Here is a 24226-nt window from a genome sequence, read left to right on the forward strand (position 1 = left end):
GAGCTGCATCCTAGGAAGGAAGGAGGGGAGTGGCCAGTAGCGAGAGGCTGGGGACCGCCACACCCTGTTTTCTTAAGGCAGCAAAATGACTGGTTCGTTTGGCAGCTTTTTTTCCTTTCTTGCTGTGAGAAGAATGAAAATAGTCTTCTAGAGTTCTGGGGCTAATTGTCTGGGCAGCTAGTAAAAGCCTGACTAAACAGAGATAGGTTAAAAAAAATATTTGGGACACCCCAAATCCTGAAATACCACTCTGAATTAGCTCATTACCTCGCTCTGAAGCAGGAAATCAAGTTAAGCCTAAGGTCATTTCTTCTGATATTGGGTATCGCCTCCCAGACCCCAATATACATCCTCAGTGGAGTGGTCTTTGGTGTAGAACTTTTTAGTAAATTATACAATTTGGAGAGACAAACTTCACAGCGGGCTCTCCACCACCCACTCATCCCCTACCTTAAGGCTGGACAAAGACCATCATCGCAACACAGCCATTTCATATTCTGGGAGCAACATTCAGATGATGCCTGGGTAAATGGGGAGGGGCAAAGAGAGCCACCTACACATTTCTGATACAAGTAGATGGCCAGAGAGGATGCCTCTGGTCTCGGTGATCTAGCAGAAAAGCAAAGCGAATCTACATGGTAGCGTTGTAGAAGTTTGATAAGGAAAAATGTCAGACACATGGCGTAAAGAATAAGGTAAAGAATTTATCCAGGGGCCGGCCCCGTGGCCGAGTGGTTGAAGTTCACGCACTCTACTTCGGCGGCCCAGGGTTTTGCTGGTTCAGATCCTGGGTGCGGGCATGGCGCCACTCATCAGGCCATGGTGAGGGGGCGTCCCACATGCCACAAGTAGAAGGACCCAAAGCTAAAATATACAAATATGTACCGGGGGGATTTGGAGAGAAAAAGCAGAAAAAAAAATAAAAAGAATTTATCCTGGAAGAAGACCAGTCCAGAGAAAACAATCCAAATCACTCTCAAACAAAAATGATGAACCGAGAGCTCAAATGTGGGGTGACGTGAAATAACAGAGTGACGTGGCACTCCAGCTAGTGGGCCAAGGAAATGGGAAACAAAAAATAATAGTGTTGCAGAACAAATAAACCAATTTTAAAACATAAGAAGCAGAATCTTTTCTAAAGAAGTTGGAAGACAGACTTGAGAAAACCATGTACTCTGCATACTTAGTGAAAGTGCAAACAACCATTTCTTTTGGATTTTCAACATTTCTTCTCTTCTTGGAGCCCCACCTTCTTCCGGTGCTGGATCCTGAGCCCAGACCCCGACAGGATGTTTCCTTTTCCTGGTATCTTATTGTGCCAGTTGCATGGATTTGGGAAAAGGAAGCACAGCCCTCCTGAATTTGGACCTTTGTGTGTGTGTGTGTGTGTGTGTGTGTGTGTGTGTGTGTGTGTGTGGTGGTGGTGGTGGTGGGGAGGCATTTCCTGCCTTCTGGAAGCTTCCCTGGGGCTTTCATCTTGTGTCAGTTTGACATCTCTAGAATGGCTCTATTGAAGTTTCCAGAGGGAGCTTGAGCTTGTGGCCTTGTCATGCTGTGTGAGACTAAACGTTTTTTAAATATCTCAGACCTGAAGAGCTGAAGCAGGTTACATCTTAGAGCAGAATGGATTGGGCTGATCAGAGTCTTGGGCCTGAAAATAAGATGATTTCTGCCACCACTATTGTGGACAAGTCACTTAATTTCTCTCATGTTCAGTTTCTTTATAGAACGGACTAGATCAGGGTTTCTTAACCTCAGCACTGTTGACATTTGGGGTATGAGCCTGTGCATTGTAGGATGCTTAGCAGCATCCCTGGCCTCTCCCCACTAGATGCCCATAGCACCCTCTGATCTTAACAATCAAATATGTCTCCAGGGGCTGGCCCGATGGTGTAGTGGTTAAGTTTGCTTACTCTGTTTCGGCGGCCTGGGGTTCACAGATTTGGACCCCGGACACAGACCTACGCACTGTTCATCAAGCCATGCTGTGGCACGTGTCCCACATACAAATAGAGGAAGATCACCACAGATGTTAGCTCAGTGACAGTCTTCCTCAAGCAAAAAGAGGAAGATCGGCAACAGATGTTAGCTGAGGGCCAGTCTTCCTCACCAAAAGAAAAAAGAAAGGAAAAAAAGATGTCTCCAGACATTGCTCAATGTCCCCTGGGGGGCAATATCACTCCCGATTGAGAACCACTGGACTAAATGATCTTTGTGTCCTGTCTGCTCTGCGTTTCTGGAATTATATGAAACATTCTTTCCCCTGTTTCCAGAGTGTATTTTCCTTAATCCTTTAGTCCTTAGGGAAACTCCCACGTAAGTCAAGAAATGTGATTTGGAGCCATTAAATACCGCATCTACCAATTTAAGATACTGGCCGCATCTTGGGTTCCTGCCGAGATCAAATAGATGCCTATGCTCAGTGCCTGCGGTTCAGGGAGGATTTCCTGCAGTCATCGGGCAGTCTCCCAGGAGGAAGACAAGCCTTTGTGCAGAGAAACAGATACAGGCTGGCAGACCAAGTGGGGCGTTACAGATGAGGTCTGCAGTTGTCACTAATGTATGAGGGCAATATGTTTTCTTTTCTTTTTTTCTTTTTGTTTCTTTAGCAAATGTGAAATGCTTCCCCAGTAACTGCAGGTTTATCATGATCTCGTATAAAATGGCCCACATTCTTGAGCCCTTCCTTTTAAAAATGTCCTATTCAACAGTGCTTATGAGGTAATAGTAGTACTTTCTGCCCTGGAAGATTAATTGCCATTTCACCATTTTTTGTCCTTGTTTAGTCTTTTTGCTTCAAAATATTAATATAACTAAGTAGTATTTGCTACTATAAGCTATTGATTTTAAGAAGATATAAATTGTTTGGGTTTCCATTTTTTGATTGATTTTTCTATTTGTGTGTATTTGGTAACTTTGCAGCTCCTTTTATCCAAGGAACATGATGTTTTAGGCAACCTCAGGAGGAAGAAAATCACTCTCCTTTGCACCGGGGTGAGGAGGCCGCAGCCCCAGTTCTCGGGAACTCCTATTTCTAATCTTTTTGTCCCCAATTTGAGATTCCCTTTCTGCTAATCCAAGTTCCAAGGTCCATGAGGCTTTGCTCTAGACTTTCCAGCTCCTGAAGCTTTTGTCTCTAAACCTTATGAAAAAGTTAGGAAAATAAGATTGAAAATGAAGACTTCCTGTGAAAGAGAGCGTGAATAATCATTTCTGTAACTCTGTCTGGTGTCCTTATGTGTCTGAGGTTAGGGTTTGACTTTTCGGGCATCAGGCATTTATTTAGCACCCTGCGCTCCTCCCAGATACCAGCAGCTGCCCAAGCTTTGCCTGCTGTAACACTGGACATTTGAGTCTTATGCGGTCTGTGGGTGTGCTTACAAGAGCAATGTCCTCCAGTCATTGTGCACGTAGCTCTGTGCCTTCTAAAGCTGTGACCACTCCCAAGAACGGCTCCCTCCTTTCTCTCCCACTCCACCCCGCCCAAAAAGTAAACCCAAATAGGAACATTGTCAGATTAAGCAGTTGTCATTGGACAGTTACAGGGAGTGGTACTCTGTTCTTGCCCTGTGGCTGACAGTTTGTGATCTCTGTTTTGGTCTCTCTCACTTCAGCAGAGCACAATTTAGATACACGATTAAAGCAAATTATAATTTTAGATAATGGACATTTTATAGGGGTAAGTCAGGGCACCTGTCTTCAGTTGAAGACGCCGTGGAACTATTCCATATTAAGCAAAACTGCATTTGTTTTTTGTATTTGAAGTTTTCATCTAAAATTCTCTGATGACTTTTTAAAAAACAGCTTTCTTGACGTATAATTCACATACCATACTATTCACCCATTTAAAGTGTACAATTCAATGGCTTTTAGTATATTCACAGAATTGTGCATCCATCATCACAATTTTAGAACACTTTCGTTACCCCAAAAAGAAACCCTGTACTCCTTAGACATCACTCCCAACTCCTCCGTCCCCCCACCCTAGGCAACTGCTAATGTACTTTTTATCTCTTTGGATCTGCCTCACTGGACAGATCATGTAAATGGAATCGCAGAATATTTGCTCCTTTGTAACTGGCTTCTTTGACTTAGCATGTTTTGAAGATTCATCTGTGTTGTAGCCTGTGTCAGAACTTCATTCCTTTTTATGGCTAAATAATCTTCCATTGTCTGGATATGCCACATCTATATTCCCCTCATCAGTTGATAGACATTTGGATTGTTTCTGCTTTTTGGCTACTATGAATAGTGCTGCTGTGAACACCTGTGTGTAAGTGTTTGTGGAGACCTGTGTTTTCACTTCTGTTGGGTAGGTACCCAGGAGTGGACTTGCTGAATGATATGGTAATTCTATGTTTAGCTGTTTGGGGAGCTGCCAGACCGTTTTCCAAAGCAGCCGCACTGTTTTGCATTCCACCAGCAGTGCATGCGGATTCTGATGACTTTTATCTTAATGTTTCAGGTGTAACGTCTTGTTTTCCTAACTGGACGGTAAGTTTCTTGAGGTCAAGAAATTGATGCATACTTTATTTTTAATATCCTCCATAGGCATCATGATTAGATACATTTTATTGTGCAATTACTAGACACTTCACTTCTCTGGGCCTCAGTTCCTCCTTTGTAAAATGGGAGCGATTATAATATTTAATTGCTGAGGGTCACTGTAAGCTTTAAATGAGATGATACACATACAATGTGTGGGACGATGTATTCCATATGGTAAGTCTTCAATACATATTAGATACTACTGCTATTGTGGGCACTTTTTTCTTATGGAGACTGAATTATTGATTGAGGTTTATCTTTAATATGAGCTTTTAAAAGGATTTTGGCTAAGATTGTGATCTCTTAATCAGATGCTGGTTAAAAATTAGTATATAGAGAAATGCTAAGATGGCAGAAACTTTGGATGTGAACATTTGTATCTATCCATCCACATAATACCACATTCCTCACTGAATCTGAGTGAGGAGAGTTGAGGGAAGAACATTTCTAGATCCTTCTGGCTTGCAAACTTGGACTGGCCAGGGTAGCCATAGTTTACCTGTCATGTTCCTCAGGAATAAAGAGATCTCTCTCCCCAGGAGTCCCTGTACAAGAGTCTCTGAGACATTTTTTATGCAGTGATCTTTGAACTGGGAGCTCTGCATCCTGGGGGTGGCGGGAGAGTGGCGGCCAGGACAGATGTGTAGGTGGTTGCGGAGAGCCACCAGGTGGAATCACCCTACCCAGCCATGAGGTACACGTGAACAGAACTGCTTGTTTCACTCCCAGCAAGCACTGCTCAGTTATGCCACTCAGAGGCTCATTCATTCTGCAGGCAGTTGCTAAATCATTATTTTATGCCAGATGCCAGAGACAAGGCGGGAGGGAGGGTGCAGGGACGGGGAGGGAGTTGTCATGTGTGAAGGTGAATGAATGAGGCTTAGTGTTCAAGGAGCAGAAGACAGAAAGTGACTTGTGGAGTCCTCAGCAAGGAGCTACTGCTTTAAAGACCAAGTGAGGGGCCGGCTCTGTGGCCGAGTGGTTAAGTTCGCACGCTCCGCTGCCGCGGCCCTGGGTTCGGATCCTGGGCACGGACATGGCACTGCTCGTCAGGCCACGTTGAGGCGCCGTCCCACATCCCACAACCAGAAGGACCTACAACTAAGATATACAACTGTGTACTGGGGGGGTTTGGGGAGATAAAGCAGAAAAAAAAGAAAAAAGATTGGCAACAGTTGTTAGCCCAGGTGCCAATCTTTAAAAAAAAAAAAAAAAAGACCAAGTGAGACTCTGAGCAGTCTCTCTGAGTGCATCCTGAGCCATTCTCTCCCTTACTGAGCTCACTCAATCTCCCCAACCTTGCTTTCTCTCTCTTTCTAGACTGTCCCATCCTTGATTCTGACTTGGGGACTTTGCACCTGCTCTTGCTATGCCTGGAAAACTCCCCCCGACCCCCCCAATCTTCACAGGGTTGGTTCCTCCTCACCAGCTCCTCAGGGGACCATCTCCCAAACTCCCATCACACTCCAGCTCATTAACCTTTGTAAATTTCCTTTGAGCTCTTACTCCCTAGAATGATCTTGTTTATTTCCTTCCTTTCTTGGCTGTCTCCCTTCCACATCAGGTGTAAGCACCTTAGGAGCAAGAGTCTTATTTAGCTTGTTCATCGTGGTCTTTCCAGTGCCTGGAGGGATGTCTGGCACATAGCATGTGTTCAATAAATCATCATTGCTGAGTGGATGAAAAAGTTTGTATGCAGAGAAACAAACTGGAAAGCAGGAGACATATCGTAAACTCCACGGAGGAGCGATAAGAAACCAATTGGAGATCATTGGATTCTTCCTTATTAGGAAAGTCAAATGCCATTGAAAGTAGATGGTGGTGGTGACGGTGATAGCCAACAGTGTTAAGTACCATTCTTAGCACTGAAGTAAGCGCTCCACATATATTAATTCATTTAGTCCTCGCAATCACTCCATGAGGCACGTGTGGTCATTCTCGTTTTACAGATAGGGAAACTGTGACACAGCGAGATTTAGTAACTTGCCCAAAGTCACAGCTAGTAAGTAGAGGAGCAGGATTTGAACCCTAACCCTCTGGCTCCAAAAGCCATCTGAATCACTTGGTGTTACTGTGTCCAGGTGATCACTGCGATGTAACAGAGAAAAGGACTCTTCGGTTCAATTCAGAGTCGAGTCCATGCTAGTGCCTGAGAGACAGTGTGTGTGGTGGGGAGAGCATGTGGGCAGGGATCCAGAGACCCATCTCTGTTCACTCTGGACCGACCAGTTAGCGGCCTCGCCAACTCCAGATGGCTGTGTTTTGCAGGAAGTGTCTTAATCCCAAAACAAGGAAGCTGGACTCTAGCCTTAGATGATCTCTAATGTTCTTTCCAATATAAGAGTTCTTAAGCACCAAAGATGTAGAATCATTGAAAGTTACTTTCCCTCCCCAGGCGTCAGCCAATGAGCCACGAGTGTATGTGCATACATCCCCACACACATCTGCGTGTGCACAGAAAAGGATCTGTAAGAGTGCCCACACACTGGTGGTGGTGATTTCCCCTCAAGAATGGAGGGTAAGGAGGGAAATCTCCCTTTGTTTTTGTATATCTCTCTACTGTTTGAATTTTTCAACAAGAATGTGCTACTTCTATATTATTAAAAACAACGTAAAGGCAAAAAATTAAAGTGGTTTGTAGTTAGGTTACCAGTAGTTTACGTATAAACAGATATTTCTCAGGGAAGGCTCTGGAGAGTGCTTGGAAGGCTTGCTTTCAAGTATTTGAATCATTTCCTCCTGTCTTGTTTAGCATTAACTTATTCCGTCTGGGAAGATGCATTTGTTTAGCAAGGAGAAGCTTCAGTTCAGAGCAAGACGGTCGAAAAGACTTGGTTGCCGTCTTCAGCTGTCTGAAGTGCTGTTAGGGAAAGAGGAACAGAATTCTCCGTGTTGCTTCAGAGCAGAATTACCAGCAGCAGGCAGAATGGACGGGGCAGAGTCCCAGCATGTCTACGCTGGTAAACAGTGGAGCTGTCTTCCTAGACATTGTTACCATGCCAAAGTCATTTTGGTTTTTATGTATTTATTTTTTATCTGCCACTTTACTAAATGTTTTAATGTTTCTAATCATTTCTCAGTTAATTCCCATGAGTTCTGCAGGCAGGCAGTCTACATCTTTCTTACCAATATTATACTTCATTTTGTTTTCTTGTCTAAATGAATTTTTAGAACAATGTTAAATAATAGCAAATTAAAAATATAGTCCAGTTTGCCTGTGTTGTGATAGTAAATCTGTGGGCTCCTCCTTGTGCTTCAGCATTCGTGCATCTCTTCCTGGATCAGGAGAGGGCACGCTCTGTCTCCTCAGCAGGGCATGACGATTCTTCTGTTCAATTTTATATTTACAGTTAAGACTTATATACATTGGCGCATTGGTGCCATTATTCCAAAGTGTATTCACATGTTTATTGTGGGTCAGAGAAGTTTTAAAGTTTTTGGTGAAATACCCGTAGAGTTTGCTATCTAAATATTTTTGTCATTATTTAAAAAGTGTATTTTAATTTTTTTTTTTTTTTTGAGGAAGATTAGCCCTGAGCTAACTACTGCCAATCCTCCTCTTTTGGCTGAAGAAGACTGGGCCTGAGCTAACATGCGTGCCCATCTTCCTCTACTTTATATGTGGGACGCCTACCACAGCATGGCTTGCCAAGCGGTGCCATGTCCACACCTGGGATCTGGACCGGTGAATTCCGGGCCGTCGAAGCGAAACGTGTGCACTTAATCTCTGTGCTACCAGGCCGGCCCCTGTATTTCCTTTTACTAGGGGTTTTACATTATATTAAAAATCTTGATTGGTGGAAGTACTGTGTGATAATTTTCTTGTTTCCTTGTTTTTTATAGTGACATCATAATAGGTGCCTTTTGTTGACTGCCTCATGGATGCCATGCACTAAACCAGGCATTTTATCTCACTAATCTTCACAAGAGGTCATTAGAATATTATGATTTTAAATTTGCAGACGTGAAAACTGAACTTAAAGCGTTTTAAACTTGCCCAAGATCGCACAGCCAGCAAATGTCTGAACCTGGATTTTCCCTGGTCTAACTTTAGTGCTTTCTTTGGCATTTTTTCTTAATCATGAGGGGTGGGGGTGACCCCTGCCTGAGTAACCAGCATTATACCCTCACACTGTTGGGGGCCTTTTAGAAGAACTGCCCCTGTTGAGTCCAAATAACTGGAATTGCCCTGTACTTTGGGTTGGTAAAGGAGGAGGGCAGTGTGGCCTGATTTAGAATCCCTTAAGTCCCTCGGCAGAATGGAGGCACTTCTTCCAGTCGGGGACCCCAGACTCCTGGTGCATCTGTTCCGGGCAAGGTGGAGCTCTGAGGCTGCCACGTATAGAATATTTGACTCCCATGTGGTTTTGGGGACTTTGGCAAAGCTCACTTTCTCCCAAGCTTCCAGCCCACCTAATGTTAATCATGCTATCTCAGCTGTTTTTGTGTGCCCTGGCCTCGGGTGTCCTGACCCATGTCACTGCAGAGGGCAGTCATGGGTGGCAGGGCTTCACAAGGGGCAGGGTTGTAGCTATCCCAAGAGCCTGTGCTTTGGGACTCCAGTTGGTATATTGGGTGCATCTGAAGACATCCCAGATAATCTTAGACCACCTACTGTTTTTCTCAGGAATGGGGGGGGGGGGAGGGGCGGGATTTGTTGAGTTTGGGAGTCACCCAGGACCTGGAAGATGTGGTTGAAGAGGAACCTACTTTCTTAGCCGTTTGGCCTTGAGAGAAGCAGAGTCCACCAGGGCCGTGGTCCTCATGATTATGAGAAATTGAGGCTCCCTTGTCTCTTCTGCCCCATCCACACAGAGCAGGTGGTGGTGGAGTGGAGGTTTTCGGTGTAGATAAATCAGACCTGCTAGCTGGACCAGCCTCAGAAGGCTTTATTGTTTCTCTCCACACAAAGGGGACTTACCAGGAAGATGAAATGTGATTACTCTGAGGAAGCAGCCCAAGCCACTTGATTCTTAATGCTAAAATGGGCTCTAATCCTTGTTTCCTTTTCGGTATTGGATTAGAAGAATGTAGGGCAGGATTAGAAGTGGCTGTTAACAATGCCCACAATAAATAGACACCCCGAGAATTTCAAAACAGGAATAACGAGGTAGGAAGGGTTGAAGCTGCCACAGTTATTCCACCTTTAGAACTCAAGGTACTTGTTTTGATTTTCGGATTATATGTCTGCCGTCCCCTAGCAAAAGGTGACTTGAATTTAAAGTCAGTGAATTTAAATTCATTTTGTGTAGTTGGAAAAAAAAAAGGAAAATATTCATCAGTAATACAATAAATTCAAATAAAGACAGTGATATATACCATTTTCCACTGTCACATTAGCAAAGATTAAAATAAACCTCATTTTTTTTATTATCAGTTAGTATGTTAATTTGGAGAGTTGTGCAGAGTACTAGTGGGGGTGTAAATTGTGCTTTCAGAGAATAATTTGGCAGAATTTATCAAGAGCCCAGAACATTTATACTCTTTATCCACTTATTCCATACCCGGAAAACTCTCCTGACAGAATAATTTGTGCAAAGACAAGCCTTGGGTGCAAAAATGTTCACGGATACATTAGTTTTAGAGCATTTTTCTTATTACAATAAATAATATCTACTCAATGCAGAAAGCTTAGGAGGACATAGGAACTTAGCAATTAAAGATTAATCACAATTTTACTGCAGAAAAAGAGCATTTTGGTATAAGTTTTTCTAATTTTTCCTCTATGTATGTGCTTTTGAAAAAATAGTTGCAGCATGCCTTTCTTCCCTCAGCTATCTATTTTGAACATTTTCTCCGTCTGTTGTACTCAGCTGGGGAAACTCTAACCTTAGTTGAAACCAACTCTTCTTTCCTTTCTGGCTTGCTCCTGGGCAGCTGAACGTTGTTAGAAAAAAAAAAAAAAAATCCCACACAATTGAGCTGCCTGGTTTCACCTTAAATTCATGGTTATGAACCTCAAATTAGTCCTTAGTACTGTCCAGAAATGCTGAAACATCTCCGTAATGAAGTCACTCCCCCAGTCTTTGGGAAGATACCCAATACCTTCTTTCTTCAAACCTCTCTTATACAATACCACTCTCCCCACTCTTAGTCAATAGACACCCCTGGCCTCTGCCAACTGCTCTTGGAGCACACCAGTCACCTCCTGCCTCCTTCCCACTGCCAGTGCTGTGGAGCCTGCCTCCGATCCCAGGCCACGCTCGCTTGTGTCTCAGATCCCACCACTTCTTCCTCCTCTGGGGCCTCAGTCTTTGGATTATCCATCCTCTCTCCTGCATCATCAACCTCCCTCTCTTTTGGCTTATTGTCAGTATGATAGAAAATGCTGTGGTGTTGCCGGGAGCCGCCCACCAGTCCTCTAAGCCTCTACCCAAGGACACGGTCCGGGAGAGAGATGAGGCAAGGCACGGGGGACCCTCAGAAGCTGGCGGTCGGCCGCTCCTGATCCTGCTCATGCTACTGATCTTAGCAATATTGCTCTTGCTGTTCTTTTCTGTACATGGGGATATTTTGGGGAAAATCTCTCCAAGCAGGGGAAAAAAGTTGATGTAACCTGGCCTTCTAGGGAGGGTTCAGGGAACAACAGCCTGAAGGGAAAAAACAGTTCTGACCCCCTCCTGGAGAGGCGGTAAGGGAATTTGGACAGCCCTCAAGGAGGAAGCCTTCTAGGAATCAGCCTCAAAAGAGAACATTCCCTCCTCAGGTCCTTCTAGGAGGTAGAGATTATCCTAGGCCTGTTAGGACAGGAGGTAAATGGTGGCACCCACCCAGGAGCAAAGATATACAAAAGGTACACTCTCCTAAAACAACCCATAACCCTGATAAAGTTGCAGAAAAATATCATGATATATTGACACAGAGGAACTGGGATTATGATGAGGACTGGAAACCCTATAAAATAGTTAATGGTAAAAGAGAAACCCCAAGCACTGTGCCTGTATGGCTTTCGCTCAGACGGAGATGAGGGCCTGTGTGTACTTGGTCCCCTTACACTTTGCAATACTTCTGCTTTTGTTATTACAGGAATAAAGATAGAGGCTTAGGGCCATTCGACCCATGGGGAACTGAGTCTAGACGTTACACCCCGTTTTGCAATCAGTCTTAGACATCTAGATGCCTAGTAGACATATAGAAAAGGTCAATATCTGTAATTAACAAAGGTTGCTTGCTTCTCATAGACGTACTGTGCTAACATTATAACAAGATATGCTTATGTACCCATTTTGTTTGCCAAAATTATGTACTGGGACAATTCCATGAAATCATAAACGCGTGACCTGGACCCTATATAAGTGCTTGAATGCTTTAAATAAATCAGACTTGGAAACCTCACTTCCAGTCTCACTGCCTCTCATTCTCCGACGCCGTCCATCCCTCAGGAAACCTGGACTCTGCTGGAGCTGGGCTCCGGCATGATGTCTCACCTCTTAAATAAAAACACCTTCCTTGTTTTCGCATCTCTGCCGACCCTGTTTAGCTTTCATACTTTTTCTCTGCTACCTTTCATAGCACTTCTTGAAAGAGTTGTTTGGAGAGTCAGTCTCTCCCTCATCACCCATTTTAGTCTGGCTTCATCCTTGTTGTTTCACAGAGATGCTTGTCAAGGTCAACAAAGACTGTTTCTGTCTTCATCTTACTGGTCCTGTCAGAGTTAGAGATTTTCTCCAACCACACCTCCTACCTCTGTTTGATAATAATTCCCAAATTTTTAACTCCAGCTCAGGTCACTTTTCCAGGCTCCAGAGTTACCTCCAGCTACCTACTCGACATCTCCCCTCAGATGTCTCTTCGCCATCGCGATGTTAAAATAAGCAAAACAGAACTCTTGGTGTCATCTTAGACAGCAGTGCTCCTTCCTCTAAATCTTTTCTGTCTCTCTAAATGTCTCTACATCAATTTCTTTGTTGAAGCGAAAAACCTAGGCTTAGATTTCTTTTCTTGTCCCCCACATCCAATTCAGCAGCTGGCCCTGGTTGGTTTGACCTCCAAAATCTGTATCAAACCCATCTGCTTATCGCCACCTCCACTGCCACCAGCCATGGCTGGACGATCGGAAAGGCCTCTTCTTTGCTCTACCCCCTGCTTCTGTTCTTCGCTTCTCCAGCTGCGCCTCTCCAGCGTGTCAGATTACATCCCTACCTTCGCTGGCTTTCCAGTGCCCTTCAGATAAAATCACACTCCTATCAAGGCCCCATATGTCTGACCTCCAACCTCAGCTTGTACCATCTTCAGTTCCGAGACAATGTCCAGCTCTTCTTCCTTCTTCCACCTCAAACCTTTGTGCCTGCTCCTTCTCCTTTCCCAGCCTTTGAACGGCTGGTGTCTTCCTCGTCAGGTCCACTTCCTCAGAGAGGCCTTGTCTGACTCCCTCTTAAAGATAGCTGTCCACACCTGTTTTTTTTGCGTCATTGCCTATATTTATTTACCTCAGAGCATTTATGAGAAGCTGCGATTGCTAGTAGGAAATAAACTGTTAATTATGCATTTCAAGTTGGCAGGATTACGGATGATTTTTCTTTTTGCTTTTTTGATGTACACAAGTAATACATGGTATTTTCTTCCTTATGCTTTTCTGTGTTTTTCAAGTTTACTGCAGTGAGTATGTGGTTTTTTTTTTATAATCCGGTAAAATGTTCTTGAGAATTTTAGAACACTTTTATGACACATCAGATTATTGAATATAGAAGCAGAATTAGGAACTGTTGTGCTCTAGAGAATGACCTGAACGTTTGAAACACACTTGCTAAGGACACCCATTAGCCTTTGAGTCCTTCCAGGCCTGTATATTACCTGGATTTAGAAAGAGTGGCAAAAGTGGTATTTCCTGTGAAACCTCCCCGTCTGGGTAGACTTGTTTGTAGAAGGCGTTATAGAAACTGGGGCTTACCAAAATGGTGATTTTTTGGAGGAGAGCATCCCACAGACAGTCCTCAGGGTTGGAAAGACATCACAAGTGCTCTTCACATCTGTTTTTGGAGCTCTAGGGGGGCATGTGGCCTGAGGTGTTGTCACAGCCCTTTACTCACTTCACTTAAGGCAGTGGTTCTCAAACCCGAGACCTTTTTGGGAGTCCCTGAGGTCAAAACCATCTTCATAAGACTAAGATGTTATTTGCCTTTTTCATTCTTATTCTCTCCTAAATGCACGATTGAGTTTTTCAGGTGCTATATCATTCACAACAGAAGCAGAAGCAGATAGGAGAATCAGTCTTCCATGAAGCCAGACATTAAAGAGGATTGCAAAAATTATATTAAAAAAGTCAATATTCTCACTAAAAATTCTTTTCTTGTGGAAATATAGTTATGTCTCATTAAAATGCTATTTATGTTAACATATATTGGGTTTCTTGTTATTTTAAATGAATTAATAAATACTTTAAAATTTTCTCAGTTTAATTTCTATTACACATAAACAAACACTCTTTGGGGGTCCTCAATTTTTAAGGGTATAAAGGAGTCCTGAGACCAAAATTTTGAGAACTACCAAATTAAGGAAATAAGAGAACTCTTTCTGGTGGATTCCTCATGGCTCAGTAAACAGATGAGTTGAATTGCATAAGAAAGAGAACAAAGCCTGGGTCGGGGTGGGGGGTGGGGCGTGGGGGGGAATGACCTAGTCTAACATGCAGCTGTTGGAAGCTCCTGACGTTGCATTGAATCTTCCTTCTTCTCTCCCCCTCCTTGCTTCCCCTCTCTCTCCTGTTTTAGAGATCATGCATGATGTGATAAAGAAGGTAAAGAAGAAGGGAGAGTGGAAGGTAAGTGGAAGAGTACAGTTCATGGCCTCAGAGGCGAGTCCTTGTGGAAGAAATAAGAACGGGGGTAGAGTTGGGGAAAGGTGTGTAGACAGGGAATGAGGACTGTTCTGTGTCCAGAGTACAAGAAATAGAATCTGCTATGATCCTGGTTAAGAACTCTCTTGGTCATATAGCTTATCTTCAAGATCAGCTGGTGGGGCATTTTGGCAGTGAACTTCCTTTATGCAAACAAAATCATACCTGGAACCCATTATATAAAGCAGAAGAAGGTGAAATTATTCTGTTTGCTATGGCAGAGAAAGAGGAGACCCTTCTTGTCCCTTTGGTGGCCTTAAAGCGTCACCATGGAGCCCACACAGCAGTTTGAAAAGCCCTCATCTGGTCTGTCCCCATCTGTCTGTAACTACCTAAGATGAAGAAGTGACCTTGTTTATTCATAAACATTGAGAGCAATGCTGGAACAAGTATTTGAGCCAATCAAATTGGTTATGGTCTTGGTTCCTGTAGCGGGTGATGCAGGTGGGAAAGCATGCTATCCCCCATTCAGGAAGTCAGCGTTTTAGGGGTCACTTGGTTCTCTGGGGCTGGGCATTGTACTGGCCAGGAGAGCAGGCAGTTTTACTTGAACTTCTCTGGGGGTTGTTGAAGGGTTTATACTAACCATTCATTGCCCACACGTTTTCAAGTTCATTGGGCGTGGGAACCACAGAGCTCATTGGTACAGGAGCATTTGGAAGGCTCACCTCTGGCCTTGAGAGATTCTGTTTTAGCCAGTATGTCCATCCTCACCACCCAGGGCGGGAGGCCATCTGATGGGAAGTCTTTCTGAGAGCCTCTCTCTCTTACCTGTCCCAGCAGGTAATGGACTGTGGACATGTGAATTTTAAACTGATCTGGAGGAAGCTGCCTCATAAAATGACAGCTAATTGTCCCTCATACTGCAGTAGAAAGCTTTCTGGTCCACATTGTGTCTAGCTCCTGTTTCCTCGGTTGATATCGTTAAAGAAGAAGAGAAATACGTAGCCTTGTTTTAGCTGCCAGCTTCCTCCCTCCACCGAGGGCTGAACAGAGATACGAAAGGTTCCCTGAAGGAACCTCAGGTGTGAGGCTTTTAGACCAGGCCTGGCGAGTTCTTGTTATTCCAGTCTGGACAGAGGTCGGCTACAACACATGCTGGTACCTTCTAGCGACATCTGCAGCCAAGCGCTCAACTTCCATACCATGTGTGTGGCACTAGTGTTCATTTTCCTTTTAAGAAAAAAGTTATACCCTGAAAAAATACTCTCCAATATGGGTTTCTCTGAGTGTGGGTGCTGTAGATGATTTTTTTCTTTTCTTTTTTGTTTTTGCATTTTATGAGTATTTATCATAGAAAATTAAAACAATTTTTTTAAGTTTATAAGATTAAGTCAATGAGAACAAGCTCTAAGTCCTAGAAGCTTAGGTTTGATGTGGGAGATAAAAGTTAGCATGTATTTCAGCAAACCTCTGACCCATAGGAAATATCGGTAACTCAATATTCTGCATTTCTGCGGTTCTTTTCGAAGTCTGATGCAGCAAGCTGACGAGAGGATCGTAGCAGATGCCATCCAGTCCATAAGCTGTTCTCTGCTTCCAGGTGCTGGTGGTCGATCAGCTGAGCATGAGGATGCTCTCCTCCTGCTGTAAGATGACGGACATCATGACCGAGGGGATAACAAGTGAGCACAGCATTCTCTCTGCCCTTGAGTAACACTCAAGCCTTCTCTTGGGGGCGAGCTTTCCTCCTCCCTATTCATTATTATCTTGCTTGACTTTAGATTCTTCCAACAACCTGGGTGCTTAGACTGTAAGTTCCTGAGAGAGACCCAAGGCTTCTTGTTCGTCACTGAATGCCTAGCACCTAATCCAGTGCTGGATGCTCATTAAATATCTGTTAAAGGATACCAAAGGAAGGTTAAATCAAGAAAAAAAGGCAGGCTGCCCAAGAGAAAAAATGGGCAAAAGACCTGAACAGGCACTTAACAAAGGAAGAAATCCAAATGGCCAACAAATAAATGAAAAATTGTCCACCCTCAGTAGTGATCAGGGAAATGCAATTAAAACCAGACTGAGGGCTGGCCCCATGGCTGAGTGGTTAAGTTCATGTGCTCCACTTTAGTAGCCCAGGGTTTCACCGGTTCAGATCCTCGGCACAGACATGGCACCGCTCATCAAGCCATGCTGAGGCAGTGTCCCACATGCCACAGCTAGAAGGACCCACAACTAAAAAAGAAATATGCAACTATGTACCAGGTGGCTTTGGGGAGAAAAAGGAAAAATAAAATCTTTAAAAAAAAAAACAAACCAGAGTGAGACACTGCTATACCCACACACATTGGAGTATTTAAACTCTGACAATGCCGGATAACAGAGAACATGTAGAAAATGGAAACTCCTATATGATGGAGTGTCAGTTGGTACAGCTACTTTGAAAAACACTTGGGAGTGTCTAGCAGAGTTGAAGGTCCTGTGAGCCAGCAAGTCTATGGTTCGGTGTGTGTCCTAGACAGCCTCAGATGTGTGTGCCCAGGATGCATGTGCAGGAATGTTTGCAGGGCATTGTTCCTTGTAGCTCCAGATTGGAAATGACCAAAATGTCCATCAAGAGTAGAATGGTGAGGGCCGGCCCCGTGGTGTAGTGGTTAATTTCACGCACTCCACTTCAGTGGCCCAGGGTTCATAGGTTCAGATCCCCGGCAGGGACCTATACACTGCTCATCAAGCCATGCTTTGGCCGATTCCCATATACACAGTAGTGGAAGATTGGCACAGATGTTAACTCAGGGACCATCTTCCTCAAGCAAAAAGAAGAAGATTGATGGAGCTGGCCCCGTGGCTGAGTGGTTAAGTTCGCGCGCTCCGCTGCAGGTGGCCCAGTGTTTCGTCGATTCGAATCCTGGGCGCGGATATGGCACTGCTCATCAAACCACGCTGAGGCAGCATCCCACATGCCGCATCTAGAAGGACCCACAGCTAAGAATATACAACTATGTACTGGGGGGCTTTGGGGAGAAAAACGAAAAAAATAAAATCTTTAAAAAAAAAAGAAGAAGAAGATTGGCAACAGATGTTAGCTCGGGGCCGATCTTCCTCACACACACACACACAAGGGTAGAATGGTTAAATGAATTGTGGTATAATCACAGAGCAGAATACTATACAGCAACAAAAATGAATGAACTCTGGCTACTCACAGTAACATGAGTGAATCTGATAAACATAATGTTGAACGAAAGAAGTGAGATACAAAAGAGTACTTACAGTGTGCTTTAATTTATATAAAGTTCAGAACCAGGCAGAACTAAGCTATGCTTTTTAAAATGCAGACATAAGCGGTAAAACCATAAGGAGAAGTGATCACCATTCAAGTCGAGATGGTGGTTCTCTTTGGAGGGAAGGGAGGAAATTGTGATGAGGGAGGGGAATAGAGTAGGGGGACACTACTACAGTGCTGGTGGGTTCTGTTTCCTAACTGGGGTGGCGCTTTTGCAGACATTTGCTTTATACTTATTTGTGTGTTTATCTTTTAGTCACTCTTTGGAATGTGTATGATAGTTTCACAATAATAGGTTTTTGTAAAAAGTTAAATCACCTGCTTAAGGTCACTAGCCAGTGTCACAGCTGAGATGAGGACTCAGACCTCCTGGCTTCTGTCCCAGAGCTCTTATTCATGCTCGTGTGCAGCTCTAGTCTTCCTTAGGGGCTCCTTTTGAGAGGGATCATGTATTTTAGTCTTTGAAACAGCATTGACTGAAAAGCAATCTTGGGGCCGGCCCCATGGCCTAGTGGTTAAGTTTGGTGCGCTCCATGTCGGCAGCCCAGGTTCAATTCCCAGGCGCAGACCTACACCACTTCTCAGTGGCTGTGCTGTGGTGGCAACCCACACACAAAATAGAGGAAGATTGGCACAGATGTTAGCGCAGGGCAAGTCTTCCTCAGCAGAAAGAAAGAAAAGCAATCTCTTTTGAGGTATTATTTCAAAAAGAAAGTTAGCCTTTTAATTTTTTTATTTTTCCTTCTTCTCCCCGAAGCCCCTCAGTACATAGTTGTATATTTTAGTTGTGGCTCCTTCTAGTTGTGGCATGTGGGATGTCTCCTCAGCATAGGTTGATGAGCGGTGCTAGGTCCGTGCCCAGGATCCGAACCGGTGAAACCCTGGGCCGCCGAAACAGAGCACGTGAACTTAACCACTTGTCCACAGGTCCGGCCCTGGAAGTTAACTTTTGTTTATCCTCCAAAAAAAATGTTGGATGAAACATACCTGTTACAATGCAGCTCCCAATTTTTTTCCCCTGGAGACAACTTCATAGGATACATGGCTCCCAGATAGTTGCTGGTGTTTGTCAAAATTATTACCATACCACAGTTATGGAAATCGAGGCGTGTGGAGGTTTTCAGTAAGCTAAATGAATTTAATTTAAAGGTTTGTCTTTTATTCTAAGATTATCTCTTTCCTATTAATTGGTGTTAAAATGTTTTTAAATTGTAAAATTATGGTGATAATGTGGATTTTCTTGTTGATCAAGTTCTATGTGAAACATATATGTGAAATCGTTTGGAGGGGATACAGTCACACCTTGGTTGTGATCCCTTCATTTTCAAAAACGCGTTTCCAAATCTAGTTTATCTATCACCAGAAGCATAGTCCTATAAATGGGAGTTCATAATTTTTGGTGTGACTTTTTACCATTAAGTAACCCAAGACCAGACTTGCCATGTTTTTAGCTTACAAAGTTATTTTCTTCGTTGAATTTTTAACACTTTTCCCCCCCATCAAAGCAAAAAGTGCACAAAAGTTAAGGGGAGAAAAAGCCAAATGGAGCTTCTAACAGACCAGCAGCGGCCCGCTGGCCTGCTCCTTCTCCCACGTCCCCAGGTCCGAGCCCCAGAGGCAGCCGCTCTGCTCTTTCTTCTGGTTGTCTTTTCGATATTTCTCAATGAATGCTTATATTGCTATCCTGATTCGTCGATGTCAGACGTTATCTGTTGACTTCCTGTGGTGGATGAGGGCTCAGCTCTCCCTGTTGCACACAGACTCTTCCCTACCCCAAAGGTGGGTTTAAAACAATGTCCTTACTTGGAAAAATTTTAAAATTAGCAAGCCTATGTCGAACCCCCAAATATTTTGGGGGGAAGTATTACTGGGCTATGACATTCAAAACTCTACAACCGCTGGTAAAGTAGATGGTTGAGGAATTTTGGTATTAATTTAAACATTATTTGGGGTGAAAAGTCTTTATAAATGTTGCAATGGATGCTTCTAAAGTGATGCTTGTATGTGCTTAACTCACCTGCATAGGAAGAACAGCATCATACGATTGTACTGCTGTCCCTCTCCCTGAGGACAGTGCAGCAGGGCTAACGCCTCTTAAGCTTTATCGGGCCACTAGTAAGATGACGACTCCCCAGAGCTCTTCCTTCCAGGTTGAAGGCGCTGACGTAAAAGAAACAAGCAAAGCAAACACCCATGGTTTGCTTCAACGAAACTTGACGTTTAGTCTTTGAAGTACTGAGAGGGACAGTATTATATAGAGGGTATGTCTGGAATGTCCTCATTTGATAGACAGAAGAAAATGATAAAACTATCTAATTGTTGGTAAATAAACCCAACATGGAAATTCTAAAGGAACTGGGATTATTTAGGACAGATGAGGAAAAACTGAAGGAAGAGGCCAAAGACTGCTCTTGACAGAACAAGGTGGCATTTTCCGTTTTCAATCAGAACAGATCAGGAATTTCCTAAAACTGAAATGGGAAGTGGGAAATATTTAATGTGATAAGGTTTCCGGTTTTCTAACATCTTGAGCATTGTGAGAGGTGGAATTCGAAGGATGGCGTGGATGATTCTTTTCCTCCCCCCACTGTAGATATGTATCTGCACCCGTCTGAAGGGGCCCCGCTACATTGCTTCTAGTATTACGATCACCAGTTATCTTTCTTATTCACTGTGGGCTGCTGTCTTGTTGTCTAGTTGTGGAAGACATCAACAAGCGCAGGGAACCTCTCCCCAGCCTGGAGGCTGTGTATCTCATCACTCCGTCTGAGAAGGTAAATCCTTCCCCTGGAAGAGCTTTGGCTGGGGCTACACGTGCTGGCTTGTGTCTGCGCGGCACAGTGTCTGCCTTTTCTAGGTTAAGCACGCATTTAACACACTGCTCTGTTTAAGTGTGCAATCCACAAACCGGAAGGGAGGGGCCCAGGAGGAGTGCTGAGTGCGTTAAGCTTTCTGAATACAAGTGCTATCTAAAAAGCCAGCTCCCAGTCATTCTAGTTTTCCCCTGGCACTCCCTCTCTAGGTAGGAGATCCTCTTTATCTAGTGATCCACCTTGAGAACTTTGGTATTTTATGCTTTCAGATCTATTTCATCAATATCCAGTTAGTATTCAAATTTACCTGTCTTATCGTTTTTGGAGGTTAGTTCAAATCAGCATCCAAACAAGGTCCGTCTGCTTGCTTTTGGTTGATAGTTGTCTTAGGTCTCTTCGTCTACATAAATTCCCTCCAGTTTTCAGGGTTTCTTTTCACTTTTGAAAACTGGCTTGTATGTGAGTTTCTGCAGATGCAACTAAATTCCCGGAACTTCATCAGTGTGAATCTGCTGGAAGGTTTATGACGAGTTTCCGATTTTGTGGGTCTCTTCTTAGGAACCCAAGTTATGGTGGCTCCAAAGAACTGACACTCATTCTGCAGTGAGCTAAGAAGTCTTTTGTTCATCTAAACTCTGAAATAATCCTAATTTTAAGTCCTCAGAACTCAGTTATGGCTGAATATGAGTTAGAATTACGCATCCGAAATCCCCTGCTATTTTGTGCAGGCAGCTGGAAGCCAGCGTGGATGTGACTCAGTTCAGATGCAGGTCCCCTTTGCTTCTAGAGTTGGCTTCAGCTCCCTTTTTCCCTCTCCGCAGTCTGTCCACTCTCTCATCAGTGACTTTAAAGACCCACCGACTGCTAAGTACCGGGCTGCCCACGTCTTCTTCACCGACTGTAAGTACTGTCAGCGCCACCCCTGCCTGTCCGGGCTAACGTTTCTGCTCACCGGGAAGAAACGGGTTGTCCCCATATTTGTTGTGATCTTTCGTTTTCTCTTCAGAAGATAAATTGCATAAGAGACAGAAATAAATGCACACAGATACAAACTTACCAAGTCATGCAGTCCTTCCTGATGACAAATGGCTCTTCTCTTAAAGACTAAAGGGTTTAATGCTGAGAAACATTTTCTGATGCTAGCCGTGGTGTTTTCACTGCATAGACTTCCAGATATCACTGAACTGTTGTGTATTTCCACCAGTTTTTCAACTACAAAGATATTCCACTCCAGTGGTCTTTTTATCAGAGAGACCTGCATCATTGGCTTGGAATCCATTTTCTTATTTTGTGGGGGTTTTGTGCATGGAGCCTAGTGCAGAAGCATCTTTGTCCATCTTTGTTAATAGTGAAGAGAGATGAGCAGAGCTAGATGGCTAAAGAATGTACCCAATAACAAGTTGTCTGTGTTCCCTCTAGGGAAAACCCCACAAAACTCCCCACTGAGAAAATGTGGAAAGGTACTTGCAAAGAATAATTTTGTACTATTTGAATATGGGTGACAGAACAGGTAGATAGCGTTAGTAACAATAAATCAATAACGCATTTCTGGGAACCTGAAGCCATTTGTTCAGCCCAGGAGAGTCATTAGAAATCATGGTCCCCCCCAAGGGGGTCTCTGCAGCTGAGTTCCTCAGAGGGTCCAGGGGAAATGCCTGCATTGCATTTCCTAATGATTTTATTTTTCTTTATTTTTCGTAAGCATGTTAGATGTTTGGTGTTTGTTTATGTTATAGGCCTTTGCCTCATCCCTTCTTAATCTTTTTCTTTTTCTTCATTTCCTTGATATCAGAAAATGGTTTTTATTAGCTCTCAATATCTCAGTCTTTATTGCCATTTGTTTCTTTGTTATATGTTGAGGGTCTGGGAGGTGGTTTTATATTCCTTTTTCACCCTCGAGGTAATGGATAGTTTGGGCTGGGATGAACTTTCTAGTTGCCTTTTTAAAATCCTCGTAAAATAAAGAATCCACCAGAACCAGCAAATGGACAGGAAAACCTACTGTCTTTGTCCTTCTTGCAGCTTGTCCAGATGCCCTGTTTAATGAGCTGGTGAAATCACGAGCAGCCAAAGTCATCAAAACTCTGACGGAAATCAACATTGCGTTTCTCCCATATGAATCCCAGGTGAGGCCGAGTGGGGAGTGCATAGGAAATCTGCATCCTGGCTATTCTAGCAGGAAGTCTGACAGATTCTGAGAGGGTGGGGCAGGGGTGCAATAAAGAGAGTGGGGGAGGGAAGAGAGCATATTCTGAATTGCTGGATGACATGGTGTAAGTGGATGTTAACCTGGCAGAAAGAAACAATATTCCTTAGGGGTCTGCCCCAAGCCCTCGTCTTACTCTCCAGTTATTTCTGACTTCTTTTCAGCCATTGTGCCTTTCTTGGATGCATTTCAGCCTTGCTCACAGTGTTCACTTCTATTGGCTGACTCCTTGAATAACCAAAAAGTAGCCAAGCCAAAAAGCACAGAAGGAGAAGAGGGGCAGGGATCAGACAACACCATCTGCTGCAAAGGAGGCTGTTTTTATGTAGAAATAACCTCAGCTTGTCATGTGCTGACAGAACAGATGGTGGCCTTCGTCATTAGCAGTTAACGCTTCAAATGCCAGATGCGGTGCAGCAAACCTCTCTCCTTGGAAAAAAACAAAGTTGTCAACCCAGTAAAGGTGAAGCTGATTGTGAGAGAGTAGACGGAGTTCATTTCTTAATATTTTAAGGTTTGTTAAAATGTCTTCTCCTAGCAAACAAAGAAACAAAAATAACAGGACTGCTATGCATTTTGTAGAGATAAAAAATGATTGTGGCATATTGGGTCTTTATAGATCAGCTTCTAGACACCAGAGAGTGACTTATTCTTAGGTAATGAGGGATGGAAAAAGTACAGTGTGAACATTTAAAGACATTTTCTTTCCCTTCTCACTTGACCTAAAGCGTGTTCCCAGCTGGAGGGCAGGAAATGTTTTTTCCTCTGTGTGAGCCCTGCCACCACCTGGATTGAACAACAGCCAACTTAAGCGTATTCAGCCATATTATATTTCATAGATTTTTTAAATCTATGAAATAAGTAAAAAGTAATAAACTTTTCTTACAAAAACTCATTTTCTAGAGGATCAGGGTAGTTTACATAAATAAGATTCTGAAAGAGTTCTGATGAGTAGTAGACTAGGTAGTTTAAGAGGAAATTTTAAACTTCTAGAACCTACCCAAAAAAAAGAACAAGAAAAAAGAAAAATTCAGGGCTGGCCGTGTTGCCAAGTGGTTAAGTTCTTGTGCTCCACTGCAGGCGGCCCAGTGTTTTGTTGGTTTGAATCCTGGGCGCGGACATGGCACTGGTCATCACACCATGCTGAGGCAGCATCCCACATGCCACAACTAGAAGGACCCACAACGAAGACTATACAACTATGTACCGGGGGGTTTTGGGGAGAAAAAGGAAAAAAGTAAAATCTTTAAAAAAAAAAAGAAAAATGCTTAGAACATATACTGAGGATAGGAAATTATTAAATCCATGAAAGCCCCTTTATTTGCCCACAGTCACAGCACGATTTCTAGCTTCTCCCTGTTTGTTTAAACTGACAGTGGCCTGTGAGGTCTGACCGTGCTTCCTCTCCTCCTGGCCTCATTGTTCACCAGACACAGCAGCACGCGCCTGCCTCGGGCCCTGGCGCCAGCCGTTCCCTCCCCGTGGAAGGCGCCTGCTGGTGAGAAACCGCTCACCTCCTGCAAGCCCTCGCTCCAGCTTCACCTTCCCAAGGAGGCCTTGTGTCCTCCCTGCCCAGCCCCTGGGCGCTCTCGTCCCTGCTCTGT

The 24226-nt window shown here is 43.7% G+C and overlaps 1 protein-coding gene across 7 annotated transcripts in view; it reads left to right on the forward strand.

The window, feature by feature from the left end:
* Positions 1-24226, forward strand: part of STXBP1 (syntaxin binding protein 1) — a 65060-nt gene that overhangs the window by 14344 nt on the left and 26490 nt on the right. For 3 of the 7 annotated variants that reach the window (XR_011533627.1, XM_070596598.1, XM_070596597.1), the window contains exons 2-6: positions 14259-14308; positions 15927-16008; positions 20301-20377; positions 21238-21316; positions 22439-22542. Coding sequence is in view for 6 of the 7 variants with exons in the window: in XM_070596598.1 (XP_070452699.1) it covers positions 14259-14308; positions 15927-16008; positions 20301-20377; positions 21238-21316; positions 22439-22542 (392 nt within the window). In the remaining variant the exon portion in view is untranslated. Of the gene's footprint in view, positions 1-4465; positions 4495-6943; positions 7067-14258; positions 14309-15926; positions 16009-20300; positions 20378-21237; positions 21317-22438; positions 22543-24226 lie in introns of all 7 variants that reach the window. The other 4 variants (XM_070596601.1, XM_070596599.1, XM_070596600.1 and 1 more) reach the window with 2 other exon arrangements.

Source organism: Equus przewalskii, chromosome 26 (genome assembly GCF_037783145.1).
Source record: "Equus przewalskii isolate Varuska chromosome 26, EquPr2, whole genome shotgun sequence".
NCBI classification, from domain to species: domain Eukaryota; kingdom Metazoa; phylum Chordata; class Mammalia; order Perissodactyla; family Equidae; genus Equus; species Equus przewalskii.